Below are 21,700 nucleotides of genomic sequence, written 5' to 3'. Positions count from 1 at the left end.
TTAATTGCATTAACGTTCAGAGCCACGTAGATTTTCAGACTTCTTAGTCATGCCTGTGATCACAAATAGCACATGTGTACTTCAGGGCCCTTCTGTAGCTTTGGCTAGAGAGACAGTGCTGTTAACCCACCTCCAAAATACTAGCAGATGGCCTAGCATGACATGACCCCAAGCCCTCCTCTCCTGAGGGAGGTAAGTGGTGAGAAATAGCTAGTTCTTCAAATTAAAAGAATCTCATCTTTCACACCCCACAAGAGGTAATAGCACTTATCCCCACACCCTCCATCTCTTACAACATTCTGAAACAACAACACATCAGATCTGTTGCAGCAATGTGCAGCAGTACTGGTCTGTCACTGTCCAACACATACAGCCACCACCATCAGCAGTTATCAGACACGATCAGGAAGGAATTCAGCTTTCCTGAAGAGAAATGCTGCGTATCAGTCTCTGTGGCGCAATCGGTTAGCGCGTTCGGCTGTTAACCGAAAGGCTGGTGGTTCGAGCCCACCCAGGGACGAGCTCCCTTTTAAGCATCAACAGGAACCTCATGAAGTCCAACAAGGTGAAACGCCAAGTCCTGCCCCTGGGGAGGAACAACCCCAGGCACCAGAACATGCTAGGGGCCACCCCACTGGAAAGTAGCTTGGCAGAAAAGGACCTGGGGGTCCTGGTAGACACCAAGTGAACATGAGGCAAGCAAAGGAGGTCAGTAAATTGCACCAAAAGATCAAAATGGGATTAGGAGATTTGACAGGACTTCATAAAAATCAGTGGTGCACTGATGTGTGCTGCATTAGGAAGAGCACTGCAATCTTTGCCCTCTCCTCAGCACTGGTGAGGCCACACCTGGAGTGTCCTGTCTCCAGTTCTGGGCTCCCCAGTACAAGACAGACACAGATGTACTGAAAGGGCCACAAAGTTGATTAGTGGACAGGAGCATCTTTCCCCCGAGGAAAGGCTGGGACTGTTCAGGCTGGAGAAGGCTCTCACAAGGAATCTTATTAATGTATATAAATACTGGAAGGGAAAGTGCAAAGAGGGCAGAGCCAGGCTCTTCTCAGTGGTGCCCAGGTGCAGGACAAGAGACAACAGGCACAAACTGGAACACAGAAGGTTCAGGAGTATCAGGATAACAGTTTTTCACTGTGAGGGTGGCTGAGCACTGGCATAGGTTTCTCCTAGAAAGGTTGTGGAGTCTCCCTCCTTGGAGATACTCAGAAGCCATCTGGACAGGGTCCTGGACAATGGGCTCTAGGTGGCCCTGACTGAGCAGGGGGGTTGGACCAGATGGCCTCCCAGAGCTCCCTTCCAACCTCAACCCTTCTGTGTTCAGCATACTGTTCAGGAAAAAATCTAAATCAAATCACATCTAGATAGATAGATGTGATCTCTGACCTCTGGCACGCCAAGTACGCAATTAATCTAGAACTTCAGCTTTGATATCATACCAAATTCAGGCATTATCAGTATATAAAGCCCAACTCTTGCTTCCATAGGCATCCTACCTTCTGTTCTTCTGGACGACACCTGCCCACAGGCTTTGCATCTTTCTCATACCTACCCTGAATTAAAATAATTCATTATGTTTGAAGCTGAAGTTCAGAGATGATACATAATCTCTAACCAAAATAAAATATATACATTGTTCGTATAATTATATATTTTAATAAAGTATATTAGTAACAAAAGTATGTTTGAGAATTATATTACATATGCTTGCTATATGTATTACATATACATATATTTTGTTTATGTAACATATCATACATTAAATGTGTTATATATTATTAAAACTGCCTTCACAGTTTGAGTGGCTGCTACTGCTCTTCCCTGAAGCCCAGTTTACAGCTTTATTCCTAATCCTAAATAGTAATGAGAAGCTCCAGATCTAGCTATGTTAAAGAACAAGCTTCATGCTGTCATGAACATCTTGACAGCCACACTCCTCAGATCAGGAAGTCCAGCCTGACAAGCATTAACAACTGAGAACCAATCACTCCTTGCCGAAAAGATCCAACCAGACTTGTTCCCAGAACCAAGTAAATCCAGAGCTGATTGTACACAGAAAACACTATGAAAGTTTCCTTCCAATCATGATTTGACACTTCTATTAAGGCTGCTTCTGAGATTTTTATTAAGCTTCTAAAATAAAGAACTAGAGCTCAAGAGCTCTTGAACTTCACTAGGAATTTTGCTATCATTGTACATAAGATGTGTATAGATGCTACAGAAACTAGTAGCATGAGGAAAAAAAAAAATCTTTAGTTAATCACTATGACCATTTTTACTCCAACAGAAAGGACCAGATGTTACTCAGGCACAAGGGCAAGGGTAAAACCTCTTACTCTTGTATTAAAATCAGCCACAGAATGTAAGCACACAGTAGTTTGGAAACACGCCTTCACAGTTCTTTGCCTGTATAACCCTTCATCAATTTTTAATTAAGGTGCCACAGGTATTCAAGAACAAGGTATGTGGAAACCTTACAAAACTTGGAACAGTTTTAATGGAGAGCTTCTCTTTTTTCCCCCAAAAGCTAATGCTGTTGGAAAGTGACCAGGAAAAACACCTTCTATTTTGTCCTTGAAGGCTCAACTAGCTCTGAAAACCATGCAATGATTTGTCTGGCAACATGAAAAAGCCCTGCTCATACTAATGTTGCTTATTGACACCTCCATGAAGGACAGAAAGACACTGAAAACTCCTGCAGGAGCTTTGAACGAGGTAGCACATACAGGCTGGATGCAGCACCTTAAACATTTGTATCAATTCTCCAGTAGCTAAATAGCAGGAACCTGCTGATTACAACACAGGCTGCCTAAATTTTGCAGGTGTTTGAAAAAATGCATCCAGTTCAGCCTCAGAACACAGAATTACTACACTAAACTATGGGGCAAGATTAGGATTATTGTAGTTCATTATAGATAGGTTACTCGCAAACAGGGGAACTATAAATTAAGCATACAGAGCAGTTACTATGGTGGTATGTGACAGCAACAAGAACACCACTGTTTCCTGAAGTTCTGCCAAGGTTGATGAGACAGCCATTGCTATCGTTTGGAGACTTACTGAACTCACGTTTTCATTTTGTTAAGACTTACTTTGAGCCAGCTGTTGATCTCATTATTGCAGTAGAACAGGAAAAGTGATGCTGTAGTTTGGATAAAAGCCCCACTAGCAATAAAAAAAAAAAATCTTGAAATCTCCACGAGAAATCTGTCCCACCTCTCTTTTTAAAACAGTGGAAGAAGAAATCCAAGACAAAACCATAACAACACTTAATAGTATTCTCAAGCCTAAATTCAAGATGTAACTGCTGTGCCATATTCTTCCAGGCTAGCGTGAAGACTACAGAAAACCTCTGCCAGCCACAAGTACTTAACTGCTGGTATTTTTAACATTGACTACAAGTAAATGAATTGGAAACTTCAGTTTTAACTGTCTTTCATGATCATGTAAGATTTCTCAGTTACCTCATTCTGGTTTAGTATTTTCTTATAGAACTATCTGCCATGGAAATGGACACATTCTCATCACCTGATGAACAGCAAACAATAGCTATCTCTGTCATCCCTCAGCTACCTACTGAGGTAGACTGAAGGATCTCTTGTGCATACTTCTCTGACTGCAATACTCAATATTCCACAAAGACACAGGCTTAAATCAGTATTAAGCAGAGGTTATGATACTGCTTGCAATAGTTTCAGCTATGCTTGCATTACAGCTACAACAGAAAGTGCACTTGGAGAGAATAGTGATACAGTTCTCACCTGCAGAGGGGAAAAACAACTTTGAAAGCATGGGAACAGTCTTATTTGAAAGATAGCAGGTCTCATCCCCCACCCCCACAAAGAGGAAGAATTTGAAAAAAATATGTAGTAATCGATGCTAAATTTGCTCTAACAAATACTGGAAGCACAGGAACCCACCCCTCCAGTACACAGCTTCTTGACAGAGCATTGAGGAAAGGAGGTGAAACTCGAGGAATGGCTTTTCCTAAGGGACATAACCAAACATGCTTAAAAGATGAAGATAGAAAAGCTAGTTGCAAGTCAATTAGAAAACATCTGCTTTAAGAAAAGTAGCTGTCCAACTGCTCTCAGTCTCACTAAATATGCCATTTCAGAATACTCCTCTCACCAGAAAAAAGGAGCAAATGACTTGATTCTTTTGCAGAACAATACCCACCATTCAGAGTACTCTGCAGTTCTTCCCTTTGACAAGAGCTGTCAGGTCTGGCAAATGAAGAATAAAAGATGAATCCAGGTCCTGTGATAAAAGGACCTTTTGTGAGAAGCTGAAAATTAAGTCTCTTCTCAACATGGGGATAACCCAGACTAGGGGGAAAACAGGTACGGAAATATTACAGACATCTGCCAGCATTATGATATTTGCTCAATATTGCTGAAGTAATACCAAAATAATTAAGTTATTCAGAGTTTTAATGCTCCTACAAGTTTCCTCTACTGCTAGCCTACAAAAACCAAAATCCTTTGACCTCAGTGTTAGCAAACAAGGTTTGCTCAGCCCACATATTCTGCATGAAACAGTAATACAAATCTAACATTTTAATACAATACGTATGTATATTTAATATTAATTGCATTTACACATTTAAATCTTCCTACTACATTAACAATACTATAGATACAGTATTTGGTAAAAATAACTAGCATGGTTAAGTCTTCAGAGTTTGGTATTGTTTTCTAGCAAGTGTAAAACAGAATAGAAAACAGTTTCCTTGGGAAGAATAGTGTATTTTAACAGAAGCAGCCAAGGCCTGCTGCAAAATACAGGTCACATATGCTGACATTTACACAAAACCTTGCAGTAATAAAAGGTACTGTCATTCACTATATTTACAAGAAACTGCCCAATAGTTCAGTTACCAATTGCACTACAGTGATAAAAAAAACCCCAAAACAACACAACACAGCATCCTTGTCTTGTCCTTCAGAAATCAGAAATAATTTTGGCTGTAAGAAGCGACCTTGTTTAAACTGTATGTGCTAGAAAATATACAACTCTACAATAGGAAGAGGTTAGAAAAGTTGAATACTGTGGAAAAAAAAAATTTATTAGTCTATACAAGTCTTCTGAACCAAACCATTGGCTTTGATACAGTAAATTCAAGTGAATACTCATTGCAATAGTGTTTTTCCATACAGAGATCAAGAAGCCCTATAGCTTCCCATTTAGTGCCTGTGACAGGAAGTTTATTTCTGAACAAGTAGCCGCACAAAGCAGACATGTGATAGAGATCTTCACAGCCACAGTGAGCTACAGTTTGAGATAAAGTTATATTACAAACATTTAGGAAAATTAGGCATCTGTACCGAAGTGTGGCAAACTGATTCACAATGAAAGAACAAAGATGTCATTCAGACCCCTTGCCAATAATGAAGACTTTCTACAGCAAGTCTAGAGTAGACTGTATCGTAAAAACCTAGAGTGCAGGAGTACCACAAATTTAGTATATAAATATCACAGGATTAAAACTCCAGTTCAGCCATCAACTGAAGTAATGATTAAAAAGAAAAAAGGGCGTCCCCCAGCTTTGCAAAGAAAGCTTTCAAAGCATCTCTTCAAGAACGTGCTGATATCAACTATGGCCTGTGACAATTTGTATTTTAGACAGCTCTGCTGAAAGACAAAAATTTAGCAGACTTGTCCAAGAACAGTATAATCTTGCTCTTTTTAGTACCATAAAAACATTTACTAGAAGAGATGAAATGTAACATTTATAGCTCACACTGTTTTCAAGATCTGTGCACACTATATAGTTCTATAATTTCAAGAGTATTTAAAAATAAGAGCAGACAATGCAGTAATGTGTTTCTGTTAGATGGATTTGTTTAGAGTAGTTATATGATGAATGTATACAGTCGTAAAATTTTTAGTGCATTTTTTCTCGCACATTATTAATGCTACTTATAAAAACCTGAAGATTGCAAATTGGGCATGCGTACCATAACATTTTCAAACTAGGAAAGCTGCAGAACATTTTTCCTACAAGTGTTCACTGCCATGATACAAAACAAATATGTGCAAACTGCAAGGTCCCTAAAAATAGCATATAATGAATTTATGTACAGAAAGATGTCACTATCTGTTTAAATATGCAAAGAATAAGCTTCCCAAAGTTTATAACATAGAACAATATCCACCACATGCTCCTCCTCCTCCATATCCTTCTTCCTTGTTTGATAACTTTACACCTCTGTTTTGGCTCTCACTCTCCCACAGTCCAGGAGTCTGAATGATTTTTTCAACAAGTTCTTCAAAGGCACACTGTACACCATCGCATGTTTTTGCACTTGCCTCTGGAGAAGGGACGCAAGAAGTCACGTGTTAGCATAGCTTCCATTAACTTGTTTAGTATTTCCCTTTCAGTTAAGTCTCCACCTACAACCTAGACTTACAACTTCTACAATATATTCTGTAACAACATAGCAGTGCCAAAATTAGCAGGTATGCAGATTTCTGTCGCCACATAAGGTGACACCTCAAAAGACTCTTAACAGAACAGCTTCCAAACTGAACATCACTAGAATATATGGAGACAGCTACAGCTTAGCTTTATTCTTCTGTGGATAGCACTTCAGTAAGAAGAAAGGAGGGTTCTACTAACTTAAGATGTCTGACAAACCTGCTTGCTATTCTGTTTTTCAATTCTGTACATTAGACAGAACTGCAGTACCATCGACCATAAGCAGCAAGGATCCATTCTGTAGGATTCTGGGTCAGCTTCCATGATACCACTCATCTGATAAAAAGCAATAATGGATCTAATTTCTTCTGCAGTTAGCAGAATTCTAGGTAATTTCACTCAGGAGCCTTACTTTGGCTAAGCCCAAAAAATATGCTCAGAGTGTATTATGAGAGCAACAGACACCATCTGAAACTGCTGAGTCCCACTAGGGCTTGCCCTGTTCTTCTACGCAGCCATGCATATACTTAGCCATATGTAGCATGCAGATATATATATATTTAGTTAAATTTTTGTGTTTCTTTTCATCTTCCATGCACTTAACACTGTGCCTCAACTTTGAGCTTCAATTTCCACATCTGACACTGTAGCTAAAAAGAAACACAGCAAAGTACTAGACAAAGGTATGTCATTAGTCAGAGATGAGGAACATAAGCAAGTACAGGACATGTCAATGAACTGCTTTGCTACTGGAGTCAGCCTATAAAGTAATCCCTGCTGATCCTTGAATGAAACATGTAATAAGCTTTATGCATAAAGAATAACGTCACTACCCACTTTAATTTATCATTACAAGGCTCTGCCTATGAGACCCATCTCATTTTGCAGCAAGATGAGACCAACATATTTTCTCCTGTCATGATTATGTCATTATTCAATCCCACCAACCACTTACAAGTTAATTATATTCCTACCTATTTTTACATACTGGTTCCAATACAGATTTCTGTCAAGTACCAGCTCTTTTGCTATACTGAAAGTTGGCCACTAGTACCAGTTTTCCCTCTTTCATTTTGCTTCTGTTGTTAATTTAGCAAGTCGGCTGGGAAAAGAACTCAGACAAAACCCCAAACCTAAAACAGGTTTGGTCAGACTACAGTAGAGCCTGTATTCCACCCTTAATCCTTATGAATTTCAGTATACTCGTCCACAGTTAGAAGAGGTATCTAGACACATTTAGGGACAATTTAAAAAAAAGGAATACCTATTATCTTTGTACCTACTGCAGCTGAGAAATATCATTAATTGGATTGTATGTATAAAGACAATCAGTCCTACAGAAGTGGTACTTTTCATTATGTAAAAAAAATCAAGTAAGATCCCTGCAAGTATCCGTAACATACCTATGAACAACATGGAATGTTTTCTTGCAAATTTGAGACCTTCATTTCTGTCAACTTCACGGTTTTCCTATAATAAGACATAGCATTAATACGCATTAACAACAAAACACACCAACAGATTACTTACTGCAGTTGAATTCAGTTTACCTTATCAATCTTGTTTCCAACTAGCATTTTCACTATGTCATTCCTTGTGCAGTAAGTTTCCAGTTCATTTAACCAGTTATCCAGCTTGACAAAAGTATCTCTTCTCGTGACATCATAAACTGAAAGATATTAGCAATATTATTTCCACAATACTTTTCCAAGAAATACAGCTTGTTACAAAAGGAGCAAAAATTACAGTTTTTTGAATTAGAAAACTGAAGGAGTCCCAAGGATTCCAATTTACTTACTACAGCAAGACAGTATTTGGAAAAAGAGTTGAACATCCACCAACTCAAATCACGGATGATACTAATGCAGAGCAACTCTAAGATTCAGTCATCTACTGTTCTCAGACTAATTTATCTTGAGACATCCTAGCTTACAAGCTAGAGACTATCATTCTCCGAAGAACTCTGCACTTGCAGACCCCTGATGTAGGATACTTATTAACATGACTACACAAAATTTATGCAAAGGGGATGGCATGACCTTCTGCACTGAGTTAACTGGTGATAATTAAGACTTAACACCACTGCTATGCTACTGATTTAACTAAAAAAAAGTAAACTGATCACCAAATCCTCACAAACACTAGTGAACTACTGAATTTTCAGCATTTCAGTGTTTCAAACTATTCAGCATTTGTGTGGGATATAAGTAATAAGCCATGCTAGGAGCAGAAAGGGCAGACAAAAAGCAGACTTTGCTAAACCTAAAATCCACTACCCAGCAACTATCTAATAGCTACCATTTCAAGCTATGAAAGTATTTTTCCTTCATTCTCACATCCCATGTGCAGACAGGCATAAACAGTTTGTTTCACTCAAATCTATAGCTTGGCTTTCATGAACCACCTTATTTTTAGGAAGTAATTTAACAAACAAATAGTCAGGAGAAGGTTATTAAATAAAATGAGATCGCAAATCTCAACAGCAGAACTTTCTAGCTCCCAAACAGTCCTTATTTTCACAGCTTTCAACAGTAAGTGGCAGGTTCAGTGCCAGCAACTAAGTGACTTGACAAGACATGTCTTGACAGCATCTTCCTATACCAGGAAGATAATGCAACTTAGACTTGGGAAACAGTACATACAAAACAGCGTATACCAGGAAGTCTCATGACACAGGTTATTCCAACCTAAACAATTTAACTGTACACAGTATCTTACCAAGAATCTCTCAAGTCAGACATGACTTCAGGAAAAAAAAAAAAAAAAAAAAAATAGACTTACTTCCCTGCCCTTACTTTAGTTAGCTCCTCACTTATAGCAGTGGAGAAGCAGAACTTCAGAGCTCAGTGCCTAGTTAACAGGTTTCCATATAAAAAGAAAAGCAAAAGAGACTTCACTGTGAAGTTGCAATTACAGGTTTTGCCCTGGGTTTCTCCCACACAGACTGATGCTTTTTATGCTCCCAGCTAGTCTTTTCTAAGTGATTCTGACGGTATAACTCCCCATCAGTAAGGAGACACAAATAGCAAAATATCCCAAACAGACTCCACAGTGTTTATATTAATTTCATTAGGAAAAAGGAATGGGGAGAAGGAAGAGAAAAAGCTGTATACATACTGATACAGAAAGAATACACTGAGAAGAGAAAAAAAAAATTTTTTTTGAGTCAGCTTAGCAAGCACAGGCAAAAAACAGAAGTAATAAATAAAAGGCAAATTCCCGGCAGCACAGGGATAGCTCCAAGCTATCCCTTCAAATAGCAGTAGCTTTTAATCTCATGCAAAAATCAGTGGTTCTCAGGCCTGTGAGACTGACTACCTGAGAAAGAGCTCTGACATCAAATTCAAGATCCTTTAATATATGAGTTGTTCAACATAGTTACAATGATTTTTAATATCAATTAGATATTATAGAAAGGTTATATGAGTTTGTGTAATGTCAATGCATGAGAAAACCACAAACTTATTCAAAATAGCATGCAAAGCTATACTTACCAAGGATAACACCTTGTGCACCTCTATAGTAACTGGGGGTTAATGTTCTGAACCGCTCCTGACCTGCAGTATCCTAAAAAGCCATTTAGAAAGTTCCATTAGTCAGAATTTGAGCAGAATCTAGTTTAGCTCTCAGGTATTCTGCTTCTAATGAACACACAAAATAAGATTCAAAGTATATTCAACTACCAGATTGATTGGGTTTATACCCTCCCCTGCTCTTTTACTGCACATTAACTTTGAGATTGTATGTAGTCTGTTCTGGGAAACACCTTTAAACTGTTCGGTGTAGTAAATAACTGGACTGTATAGCAGTAAGATAGCCATTTCTGTGGAAGCATTTGTTCTGCAGCTAGTATGGTAGCAACCAGCAAGAAAGAAGAATAGCTGCAGCAGTAAGATTTTGTAACAAGCATCAAAACCCATGGCAACAAAACTAGTTCCCTCATGTCAATCACCTTGGTCCAACCAAATTTGACTCACTGCCAGGATAAATGCATTTAACATGCTATGACAAAGCAGAAAGAGAAATAGGGCAGAGGTTCTTCTGGTTTTAGGTTGAATTTACATCCTCAAATTTAAAATGTCAACAGCTCTGAAAAAAACAAATAATAGAATGTTGTTTTCTTCTCAGAGATTAAGTTATAGTGCACATTCATTGCAGACTTTATGCATAGAAGATATAAATAACTTCATCCAAATTACCGCAGGTTAGAAGTGGCACATGAAACACTGTGGATTCAAAACGGCTTCCTGCAAAAGGACCTGAATAACTGAACTAGACTTCCAACATTCTAGAAGTCACTCAGCCAATCCCACATATCTCAAACTGGTTCTGTGTCATGATACACCTTCACAAGCTTCTCTTTTCCAGTTTACCTCAGAATTATTTCTTCATATTCATCAATAGGAAAGAAGATAAATCCTAAATTAGTTCTATGTAATATTTTTCATCCCATGATCACTTGTCATTCTGCTATGAGTCTGTTTTTTCTCCTGTATGTCTATTCATCAAGTTGATGCGGTTATTTTCCTTGTCAAACCCATTTATTTTAGTGATGATTACTATTGTCACACTAAGACGTAAGTCCTGTTTGTTAACCGAGATATGAAACACCCTCAAGGCAATAGAAGTATTGCAATACATACTACTTCACATTCCATTACTACTTCCCAAGGATGTAAAGGTCAGGTATCTTATGTGAGAAGCAAGGTTTTTATTCTTACTTGCTACAAGTCATCACAACTGGGTCTGAATATTCAAAAGGTGCTTCGAGTCACACAAGTGTGAAGGCTGGTTTGCAGAATGAAGAATGTTTTTAAAAAAAAAGCTTGAAGTATTTTTTCTTTCTTCACTTGCCATGAATTTAGAAGTTCTACTTTTAACTAGAGTAGATGTTGAACACTAAGGCTAAGATTACAAACACTGCCTCTCTCTCTTTCAGCTGCATCTACTACAAATAACACTGACCTCGAGCCTATAAAAGTCTTTGTATGAGGCTTATGAAGTTTTTAGGCTAAAAATTGTTTAGAGAGGTAGCATTTGAGCATAAATTGAGCACACAACAGTAATTCTTAACCTATCAATACACTATGAAATTTTGCCTAAAACGTTTAGGTTAAGAAGTGCACTGTTTTAAAACCTGTCAAGTACAGACAAGAATGATGTATACGGAGAAGTCTCAGACTAGTGAGGGCTAACTCTTTAGAAGTTAAACAATGAACTACTCATTAAAACAAACTAGGAATTGCCCCATTCACTGTTTTAAAGTCTGACTGATTTAGTATCATTTTATTCCTCCTTTTCTCTGCTCCTATCCCAACCAGACCTGGAATCGGTGCAGTGGAAGAAACTCATAGGCAACAGAAATGCCCTATTAGCCAGTTGTCCCACAGTTCATTCCACCTTCTGAATGGTTCAGTATTAACCTCTCACTCCTCCAAATCACCTTTATATTAAATAGAAAATGATTCTATACAAACTGTACATTATACAAGCCATCACTATTCCTAAAGCAAAGCAATACATTAAGAACTTAGGAGAGACTTACCCATATCGCCAGTTTGGCTTTGTTTCCATCAACTGAAATAGTTTTCACCTTGAAGTCCACACCTAGAGAAGGAAAAATATTTTAGTTCTTCAAACATACTACAGCTATTTTTGACAGAGAAAGTAAAGAGAAAAGAGAAAAAAAAAAACTCAGAAAAGAATTTGTGTGTTGACAGGAACTGGAAGAGTAAGTTTCATTAGCTATTTATGAGCCTTGCTCAAAACTCAAAGGTTTGGTTGCTGACAGGCTTTTGCAAAAGCCTAAGGGCCTTTTAAGCCATTGACTCAAAATATTTTATGGAACTAAGGCAAATACTACGTTTACTGTATTAAAGTACCTGTTCCAGGACAAGTATTTGAGTTTATAATTTAAATGGATTAACTTTCTATTCATTACTCATACGTGTGTTCTCCTCGAGTACGTCCATGGTCTGAAAGAACAACATACTTTCAAAATAAAGAAGGAAGCTGCATTCAGGTAGCTATTTGCTCTGTCTCCCTATCTCAATCTGACCAAGGCCCATCAAGGTCATCATGCGGAGGTAAACCAATATAGACAGACTCATCTACTACATGATTGCTATCCTGTGAGAAATAATGTTAGATGACACTAATTCTTCTAACAAACATGCCAAATAAGCTTCGGATCATTTGAACATGCAATGTATCTCTTACAGGGATTCCAGCAACATTAAAGACTCACCAATACCACACTCAGTGGCCAAGAAAAGAAAAACAGGCAACACGGTAACAGTTTTGCTGTTGGTAAGACATCTACCTTAACATCTGACAATGCCTCCCCGCTTTTTTTTTTTTTAAATACACAGGAACTAGCAGTCTATCACCTGCCCAAGGACAAGCAGCACAAAACTCAAGCCAAGGATGACAAGATGCTAACGACTGTGCAAATTTAAAGGATATAAGAACATACATCAGTTTGAGAGGCTGAGTACAGTTATGATCCATTTTGCTGTAATGTAATTCTTAGGTTACCAATAGCAAGTAACTGGAAGTATGTTGCAATTATTTTTGGAGTGACTCTCACTCCCCACCAGGCAGCAGTCCTGAAATGAAGTAGTAGTGTGGAAATTGGTATCTTTATATGAACAACTTTCAAGTGTAACAGCAAACTTTTTGCACTTCATCTTGAAATGGTAGTCATAGTACTTGCTACAAGAAGAATGTAACTATTCTAACACAAAATATTTAAGGAGGGCCTCACGATAAGTGTGCTGCATTTATATTCCCAAGGCCATGCAGATTACAAACAAGTGCAAACAGCTGTCAAAATACATTCAGCTTGAAGTCACAGAGGGTATAAAGGATGCTTAAGAAACTGCACATTACAAGCAGACTTACAACTTCACTGCAACTGACATTTAAAAAAGCTTTATTTAAAAAAATACAATTTTTATTCCTCTGTTTCACAGCTTCAGTTCACTAGTGCTCCCTGAAGTGTCAAGTGATTTTCAGACTACATTCTGCACTGGAAGAAGCCCATACTCTATTTCAAGCAAAATTTTGCCTTTACATTAACTTTTGCAGTACCTGAACAGAATTCTGTTTTTTCAGTGACTAAGACTCTTATTCCCTAACTTAGCAGTAATATAATGCTCCATGCCACGCACAAGGATAGTACATTATTCTAGAGTTATGTTCACAGAAAAGAACAGTCACTGTTTTAAGCACCCGTTCTTAGAACTTTACCTAGTTCTACATAGAAGACTGCTACACTAGCAAGTTGACTCACATTGATCCTAAAGAACATCCTGTCCTGCCAATTTTTCAGCACTCAACAGTAACTTTTAGACTAATACAATCTCTTCTTCCACTGTAATTGCATATTGCTTTCCCTAAACTGTAAAAATCACCATTGCTCAGCCAGGTTGTCCAACAGCTCATAGCACATCCTTTTATCCATTAGTCTGACATCAAAACCTGTAAATGTAGATATTACAAGTCTATCGGGTACTTAATGTAACAAATCAAAAGTATGTCATAGTAATTTCAAGAAGGAAAACTTTTTTTCCTTAGGATAATCGTATTAGGTGTATTTTGAAGACACTGTCCTTCTCCCATTCAGTAAACAGATTCAGTATCTTGTGCCTACACAGTTCTACAATTTTCATTTAATGGAAAGTGCATATACACCTTTATGTTAGCCTTGCTGCTCACTTAAAAGATAATGCCTTAAATTCTGCATGAGCAATGCAAGTAAATTAAGAAACTAAGGCAATGAATAAACACCATGTGTTATAGACTGATTATGGAAAAGCAAAAGTACAAAAATGAACACCAAAATATATCCTTTAAAATGATCAAGACATGGCAAATATAATTCTAGTAAATCAAGGAGCTCAACACATACAAAAGCCAGTTACCAAAAAAAAAAATCTTTTAAATAACTAGGTTTTTGATTATCAATCTGCCATAAAAGAGGACAAGTAGAAAAAAATGCAGGGCTCAAGGAAAATCTTACTAAATTGAACAAACGGGGTTCTTATGTTCCCTAAATACTTCAATGAAATACAGACATGTTTGTGTGACAGGTGGCAGTTCTGAGCTTGCAAGAGCAATGTTTCTACCCTTGACAACAGAAAGCTGACAGTGCTTTCCACCATGCCTTGGAAAGCAGCCAGAAGCAAGACGGCACTACCAGACTGTACTTGTGTGTGTTGACACCTACCTCCTCAGGCAAACAAACCCAGCACTACACGCTAATATACTACGGACTTAGAGTCTGCAAGGAATAGCTCTGTCACCTTCATGTTGCTCCCCGCTTTAGGCCAGTATGCCATGCCATCTTTACAGGAAGTGCAAAATTGGCTAGAGTATTATTTGTGCTGTAGGTAACTGACAAATTGGACAGCTTAGAGTTGGAGGCTAAAAAGTTAAGAGATAACAGATCTGTGCAATACATCACTTACGAAATAAGGATTGCACTGAACACTTCTCTAGAATCTCTCATACAAAGAACAAGCAAGTAAAGACAAGCATGAGCAGTAAGGACAATACAGAAAACAGTCTGCTAAGATCCATGTGATGAAGCCTGGTGAGCAAGTTCGCCTCAAGAGAACGCAAGGACAGGCAATCTGCTAGGTTGAATAAAAGATGGTTAATCCAACTGAAGCTACTGAAGTCAAAGTATTTGCCCAAGGCAATTTATTCTTCTGAGAATACCACAGGATTTTTTACAAAATTCTGAACACACCCACACAAAACAATAGTTTAAGGTTTCATTTAAATTGTACCCAGTAGGTTTGTGCAAGCTACAAAGATAAGGTACATCTCAGCAGGTCACTGCAATGGACAAACTGGCTGCAGCCGAAGCTTTTCCCAGTGTTGTAGTTTTGTGAGCACTTGTTGTTTGTTTTGTGGTTTGGGGGTTTTTTAAACATATAGCATGTTATCTCTTCACTTTCTAATCCAAATAAAAAGATATAGTCACTTTAACCAGTTCAACAGTCAGTACGCAGATGACATTATTTGTAGTCAATCCATTCATTTTGGAAAAGCAACATACCCTTCAGTCTCAACAGGAAAGCCTTAAAATTATTTAAAAATCTCTTCAGTCCTCAAACTCAAAATTAAATAGTGTTTAATCAGCACAAAAATAAATCCTAACAGCTAGGGTGACCTAGGCCAGCATTTGCTCAGTCTCTAGAAATTTCCTTTTGTCAAACAATCATGTTCATTCCAGATGAGCATATTTGTTCAGAACCCAAACTCTGTTTGAAGTAATGCTCACATTTGAGTACTTTTCCTCCTTTTCCACATCAGAAAAGATCTACCATCACAGCAGGGTAGGACCTGCCAGGAAACTCTATTACTAACAGGGTAGAACCTGCCAGTAGTAAACCTTGAGTTGTTGTTATTTAACAGCCAATAATTAGCTACCACATGCTGTTGTGCATTTTGGCAAATCCCAAAGAGGAAGAATTACTTCAGGAAATCATTTCTTAGTTTCTCAAATAGTGCACTGATGTCAGTTTTTGACAGTGATGGAGTATTATGTATTAACAATAGAACAAAAAAAACCCCAAGACAATTAAGAAGAAAAAAATCCAATAAAGATGCTCACACTGAGACCAAACTAGTCTATTGGTACCCAAAACATGACGAAAGCTGAAGTAGCTATTCTGCTTTCTGGACCACATACCAAGAAAGTAACATGATTTGAAGTATATACAGTGCCCAAACTATTTAGAATAGAATACAAGACTGCCATCTTCACCCCTTGGTCTGTTCCATTCTCACCTCCTTCCACCCTATCCTCCCTCATGAACTGAGGTAGGGCTACTTGCACAAATTCATTTTTTACAAGCAATGAAATGAACAAAAAAAAAAATAGGCCATGTTCCTCCCCTCAGCTGCTCAGTACTTTACATGAAACAGTACTCCTGTATCTTATTAACACTAATGAAAAATAGATCAATTTCTTGACTTAGTAAACAAAGCCATCTCTGTTTAATTGGTTAACAGCTGAACTCAAGGAAAAAATTTGATACAAGTCCTTAGCCAGAACTCTTCCTACAGAGAAAGTAAAAAATGCAACTGAAATGCATTGTGTGGAAAAGTCATCTCTGTTTTCCATTGCTTCAGTTATTAATTTGGCACAGACCTCCATCACATTCTTAGAAGTTTCATTTTGCTTCCTCTGACAACTATCTACATAGTATATCCTGCATTCTGGGTCACTCTCCTCCAGCACAACTGACTTCACTGTTGGTAGGCATCACACTGACATAGCAATGACACGTCACTGCTTTTTTTCCCAGCAGCTCTAGACTCTTGGCTCTCTTCCATTTTTCTCAAGAGTCTAGCTGCCAAGGAATTGATTACTAAGTAGGCAAGAAAAAGACACATTGTAATTTCCTCCCTATAGAGGAAAAGCAGAAGCCACACAGAGTCCAGTACACTCTAGCATTGTCAGGAGTTGCATTGTTAGTATTGTTAGGAGTTACTAAAGGGAGTCTTAAGGCTTCTTAAGATAGTTACCAAGTATCATATTACACAGAACACAAGTTCTGGACAGCAATATTACTATTCAAACAACTTGACAGCTATCTTGCACAAATAAATCAGTAAGAGACATAACAGTAGCTCTTACATTTCCATTTTACCCGAAATGCTGACAAACATTGAACTACAGGTCGTTCCACTAGAGCTTTTCACTGCTTATACCTATGACTTCCATCTTCATGGTGAAGGGTGACATTTATATCTGTTTTCCTAGCCAAGGATATATTTTTGCCTAAAGGGGACAACTACAGGCCAGTACAGTCAATGCTCTACACCAATGAGCACTGCATGCTAAAACTGAGTCTTTCCTTACAGAAAAACAGACATGTCTGAACTTCATTACCTGTTAGGCAAGTCTGAACAAACTACAGTTTTGTACTGAAGTTGGTACAAATTTTTCTAAGGTAGCATCAGCACATACTTACCAATCGTTGCTGCAAGTTCCGGGTCAAATGTATCATCTGTGAACCGCAGCAGAAGGCTGATAGGAAGGGAAGAAAAGTAAGTTACTATTATTACAGCATATCTGTAGCTTGCCAGAAGCCTATAAATTACAAGTCTGAAAGTAACAGCGAGATCACATAAATAAAAACATATCTCATTTTTCCACGATTTCTCGCCTACAAAAACCAAAGAATGGATCATGAAAATAATACAGCAGACATGCTCTGCTAGAAGAGCCCAGGCCTCCTCTCTGCATCTATTACCAAGTGTGTCTCTTTGAAAACAAAGTACCACACAAGCTGTCAAATCAGTTGACTGAACAGTCACATGGTTTGCTTCTCAAAGCGTTTTATTTCTATCTTATTCTATTTTTGTTCTCCCAGAATTCAGTACAAAAGCAAGATTTTTTTTTTTTGGTTTCATATTGCCTCACACACTATTTCTGTAAGACTGAGAAGAAAATTCCAAGTCAGCTTTTCACCCCAGAATTAACTCCTTGAACTGGGCACACAGTGGAACAGTAAGGACTACACACATCAGAAATAAAGATGCAGAAGTTTAAGAGCAGAATTAGCTCACCACTGTTTCACAATTTTGTACCTTTTTATATATAAAGACTTTCACAGACACATTTCCCCCTATCCTGATGGGTATGTTTGCTACCAAAAGAACAGCTACCACAAAGATGTACTAGCACATCACACTATGTAGTAGAGTCCCTCGAAAAAGTGCCCATAATGCCACCGTACTTGTGCCAAACATAAGTATTTTGGCAAGAGACAAAGATTCCCAGCATACAGTTTTTAAAATCACCATCTTATGCATCTGTGGCAAGTGTATATTACCATGTGGCAGACAGCTGTTTGCTATGACTGACAGCTTCTATTCATTTCCAGGCTAGAGAAACAAAACAGAGCTCTATTTTTCAGTCTCCCACCCATCCTCCTCCCCTCCCCCCCACCCCCGTCTTTTTTCTCCTCTTTTCTCTTCTTGCATGTGAATTTAGCAGCCAAGTCCTTTTTAGCATTTGGACACAGTCCTGCACTGACAGAAAAGTGACTACAGAAATTCCTTTACTTCAATAAAGCTAGGTGACAACTCTTAAGTTAACCACAGACCAACCTTTTTTTCATTACTCTGGAACCCCAAAACCAAATGGTAGCTTTATTTACCAAAAAATAATTTTAAAAAATTGATAGCATATAGGTTTTTAGTGATACCTTCAGACAGTTGTATCAGGATGCTATTTAAGAGCAGCTATTTTCAGTTACAACCAAAACTAGTTTCACTCAAAGCAGGCAAAATATGGAATCCTCATACTGCCACTAGAATAAAAACATCAGTTTACAAGTCTTAAACACTAAGTCCAGACAACTTCTACTTTCCCCACCTCTCTTTCATATGCAGATATCCTCTTCTACAAGTACAGCACAGTCACAGGGCCAGGTTTAAGACAGCATTTGGTTCAGACGTCAGGACTCCAACCGCTTACTACACCATCCTAACGCCAGTTTAATGTCTGACCTTTCCTAGTCAAATAATAGCTAAGTGACACAAATTCAGGAATAGTTCATTACTAAGTTCCTGTACCTGAACAACTATAGTGCTATCATTTCATAGCAATATTTCCTCTACGTAAAGTCACTTTAACAACTTTTCTGATGTGAAGAAATAAGCATATAAGTAGGTATACAAAAATACTGTGCATACTGTCTCAGGAAAAGTTCCTCCGTATGACCACATAAAAAAAGAGATGACCTCAACTAAAAGAAATTTGCTCAGATCATGTCTGTCACCAGGGGCCTACTGTACTAGATTATCAATCCAGTAGCTAATGCAAAACAATGACTGACAGATTTTTTTAACAAATAAAGGGTTTTTTTCTAATTAGAAACTTGTATGTTATTTTGGGTCATGGTGGAAGACTCAGATTACCGACATAAAAACATCAAATCTAACATGACTACTGTACATTCCCAGATGTCCTCCTGCATTTATTTCCCACTTTCTTTATTAGTATCTATGGCACTAACAAAAAAATAAAGGAAAAAATAGTAATCAAGACAAAAAAGGTAGCTTAGACAAAAGCCATGGAAGGGCAGGCGATGGGGGAGGAAATCAACCTCGAAGTACTTGAGAAAGAATATAATTACTCAGCAGAAGGATCAGTGGTAGAACTACTTCAGTGCCTATCTTATATGCCTTCCCCCCCCCCAGTGCTGGGTCACTACAAGTACATACTATGAACTAGATTAACCCCAAAGTGCTGCGGCGATGTACAAGTGCGCCCGTCTTCACACGACACAAGGCTGCACCGGACAGAGAGCAGCCCGGATCCCCCCGGCCCGGCCGGCAGAGCTCTGCTTCGCCTGCTTCCAACCGGGCCTGGCAGACACCAGCTCTGCCCTCCCCGCCGCGGGGCCGGCGGCTGGGGAAGGGCTGAGGCAGGGGCAGGCAGCCCCGAGCAGGGGCGTCCTCTCGCCTGCAGGAGGGCTGGCCGAGCAGGGGCGAGGAAGCCCCCCCCCGCTGGGCCTCGCCCTCCCGAGGGCAGGCCGCGCCCAGGCCGGGCGGCCGCCGAGGCGGAGCTGGGGTTGTCCAGCGCGGCGCCGCTGGGGACCGGACCAGGCCCGGCCCGACCGGCGCCCCGCGTCGTGGCAGGAGAAGCCGGGGGAGGCGACCGCCCCCTCACCTGGACTTGCCAACGCCGCTCTCGCCGATGATGAGGATCTTCAGGGTAGTCAGCACGTCCTCGTCCATCCCGTCAGCGCGCCCGGCCCGGCCCGGCCAAACCCCAACCGCCGCTCCCTGCGCAGGCTGCGCGGCACCGCCTGCGCCTGCGCGCCCCGCCGCCCCTCTCCTCTCGCCGCCTGCCCCGCGCATGCGCCGCGGGCGCCTCAGGTGTGCCCGCGGCGGGAGGGGGGGGAGACAAACAGCCCCGCCCCGGCGGGTGGCGCACGCGCAGAGGGACGGGAGCCCCGCGGAGCCGCCCGCCGCCTGTTTACCCCGGCCGAGGCAGTGCGCGTGCGCGGCAGGACGCGGGCGGGTGCGGGGCCGAGGGGGCGGCTCCGCCGGGCGCTGCGGGGCGGTCGCGTCCCGCCCGCTGTCCGCTGGCGGTGGGTGGGGAGACTCCCCTCGGGCTGCCGGTGTTTGCTGGCGTCAGGAATCGGGGTCGGTGGAGAAGAGAAACCGGGTGAAATTGCGGAGGGGAAGGAGGAGGGTTGAGGCGCACCATGGTAGCTAGCCAGCAGCCACCTCTCGAGGTGAAGAACAACTAGTCAGCAACCCACCACCAGAAAAATGGGCTCGTTTGGTTACACCTCCCCCCATGTCCAGCCGCGTAGGCCAGTTGATATGTGACACTACACACTTTCCTGCCAGCAGAATCTTCCATCCTCCATTAAAAGCCCTAAATATTCTAAAACTGATTCTACTGAGAGAGCCTCTTTATAACCAATTCAGCTAACCTGCTATTATGGCATGAAACCTACCTCAGACCATGTGTAAGCAAGTGCAACCCTTTTAAAGTTAATCAAGCGCATGCCTGATGTGAGTCTGAAATTACCCTTGGTCTGTGCTATAGTCCTTGGGCCACCTCAGCAGCCTCTGTTCATCTCCACAGACAGACTCGGTAGCACAGGAAAGGGCCTTAGGCTCTTCTGCAGTCACACCGAATAAAAGAGATGAAGCCATGCCAGCAGGTTGCACAAGGCAGGTGTACTTGTGAGACTGTGGTGGTTTCTGTCAGAATGCTGGCTGCAGAGGGCATGGTTCTAGCACAGTCCTGGTTTTGCTGGGCAGTTGCCTTCAAAAGAGTTACAGGGTCAACACAGTAACCATTCTTTTGTGTGGTAAACATCTCTGGTGCCTTGCTCCTTCCACTTTCAGGATCTTCATTCCTGCCTCTTTTACCTCAGAAAACTCCCAGGATGAGTACAGTAACAATAATTATCCTATTAAATTATGGAGGCATATTCTATAATTAAACATGTGCAAATGGCTTGCTGTGTTTATACCAGGACTGTGCCTGTTTATTAGTGATAATCTAAGATTTGTTGAAGGTGTGAGTTAGTTTTTGTGGTTTGGATTGTGCTTTGCAGTCGTACAAGAAAGCAGTATGTCTATACCCTGTAATTTTTGTTGAAGTGTGCAGGCGCTGTGGGGTTTTAGCATGGAACAGGATGAGAATATGAATTTGGAAGGTGTGAGAGCTGGCACAGGCAGAACGCAGGAACAACCACAAAACCACGGATGAAATGC

At 40.1% G+C, this 21,700-nt stretch overlaps 1 protein-coding gene and 1 non-coding gene across 2 annotated transcripts; one reads left to right on the top strand and one right to left on the bottom strand.

The window, feature by feature from the left end:
* Nucleotides 1-446: 446 nt before the first annotated feature.
* TRNAN-GUU (transfer RNA asparagine (anticodon GUU)) lies at nt 447-520 on the top strand. The gene has a single exon. It is a non-coding gene; the product is annotated as a tRNA-Asn (tRNA).
* Nucleotides 521-4,569: 4,049 nt separating this feature from the next.
* Nucleotides 4,570-20,337, bottom strand: RAB18 (RAB18, member RAS oncogene family). Its single transcript, XM_074866761.1, has 7 exons — nt 20,133-20,337; nt 17,425-17,480; nt 11,979-12,040; nt 9,928-10,000; nt 7,984-8,102; nt 7,837-7,903; nt 4,570-6,326 (listed from the first exon to the last, which is right to left on the bottom strand). The coding sequence occupies exons 1-7, from the start codon at nt 20,321-20,323 to the stop codon at nt 6,148-6,150; spliced, it is 747 nt and encodes a 248-aa protein (XP_074722862.1). The 5' UTR covers nt 20,324-20,337; the 3' UTR covers nt 4,570-6,147.
* Nucleotides 20,338-21,700: the final 1,363 nt, after the last annotated feature.

The sequence above is a fragment of the Strix uralensis genome, chromosome 1, assembly GCF_047716275.1.
Source record: "Strix uralensis isolate ZFMK-TIS-50842 chromosome 1, bStrUra1, whole genome shotgun sequence".
Lineage (NCBI taxonomy): Eukaryota > Metazoa > Chordata > Aves > Strigiformes > Strigidae > Strix > Strix uralensis.
Note: the sequence above shows the minus strand (reverse complement) of the source record. Positions and strands in the feature narration are given on the sequence as shown.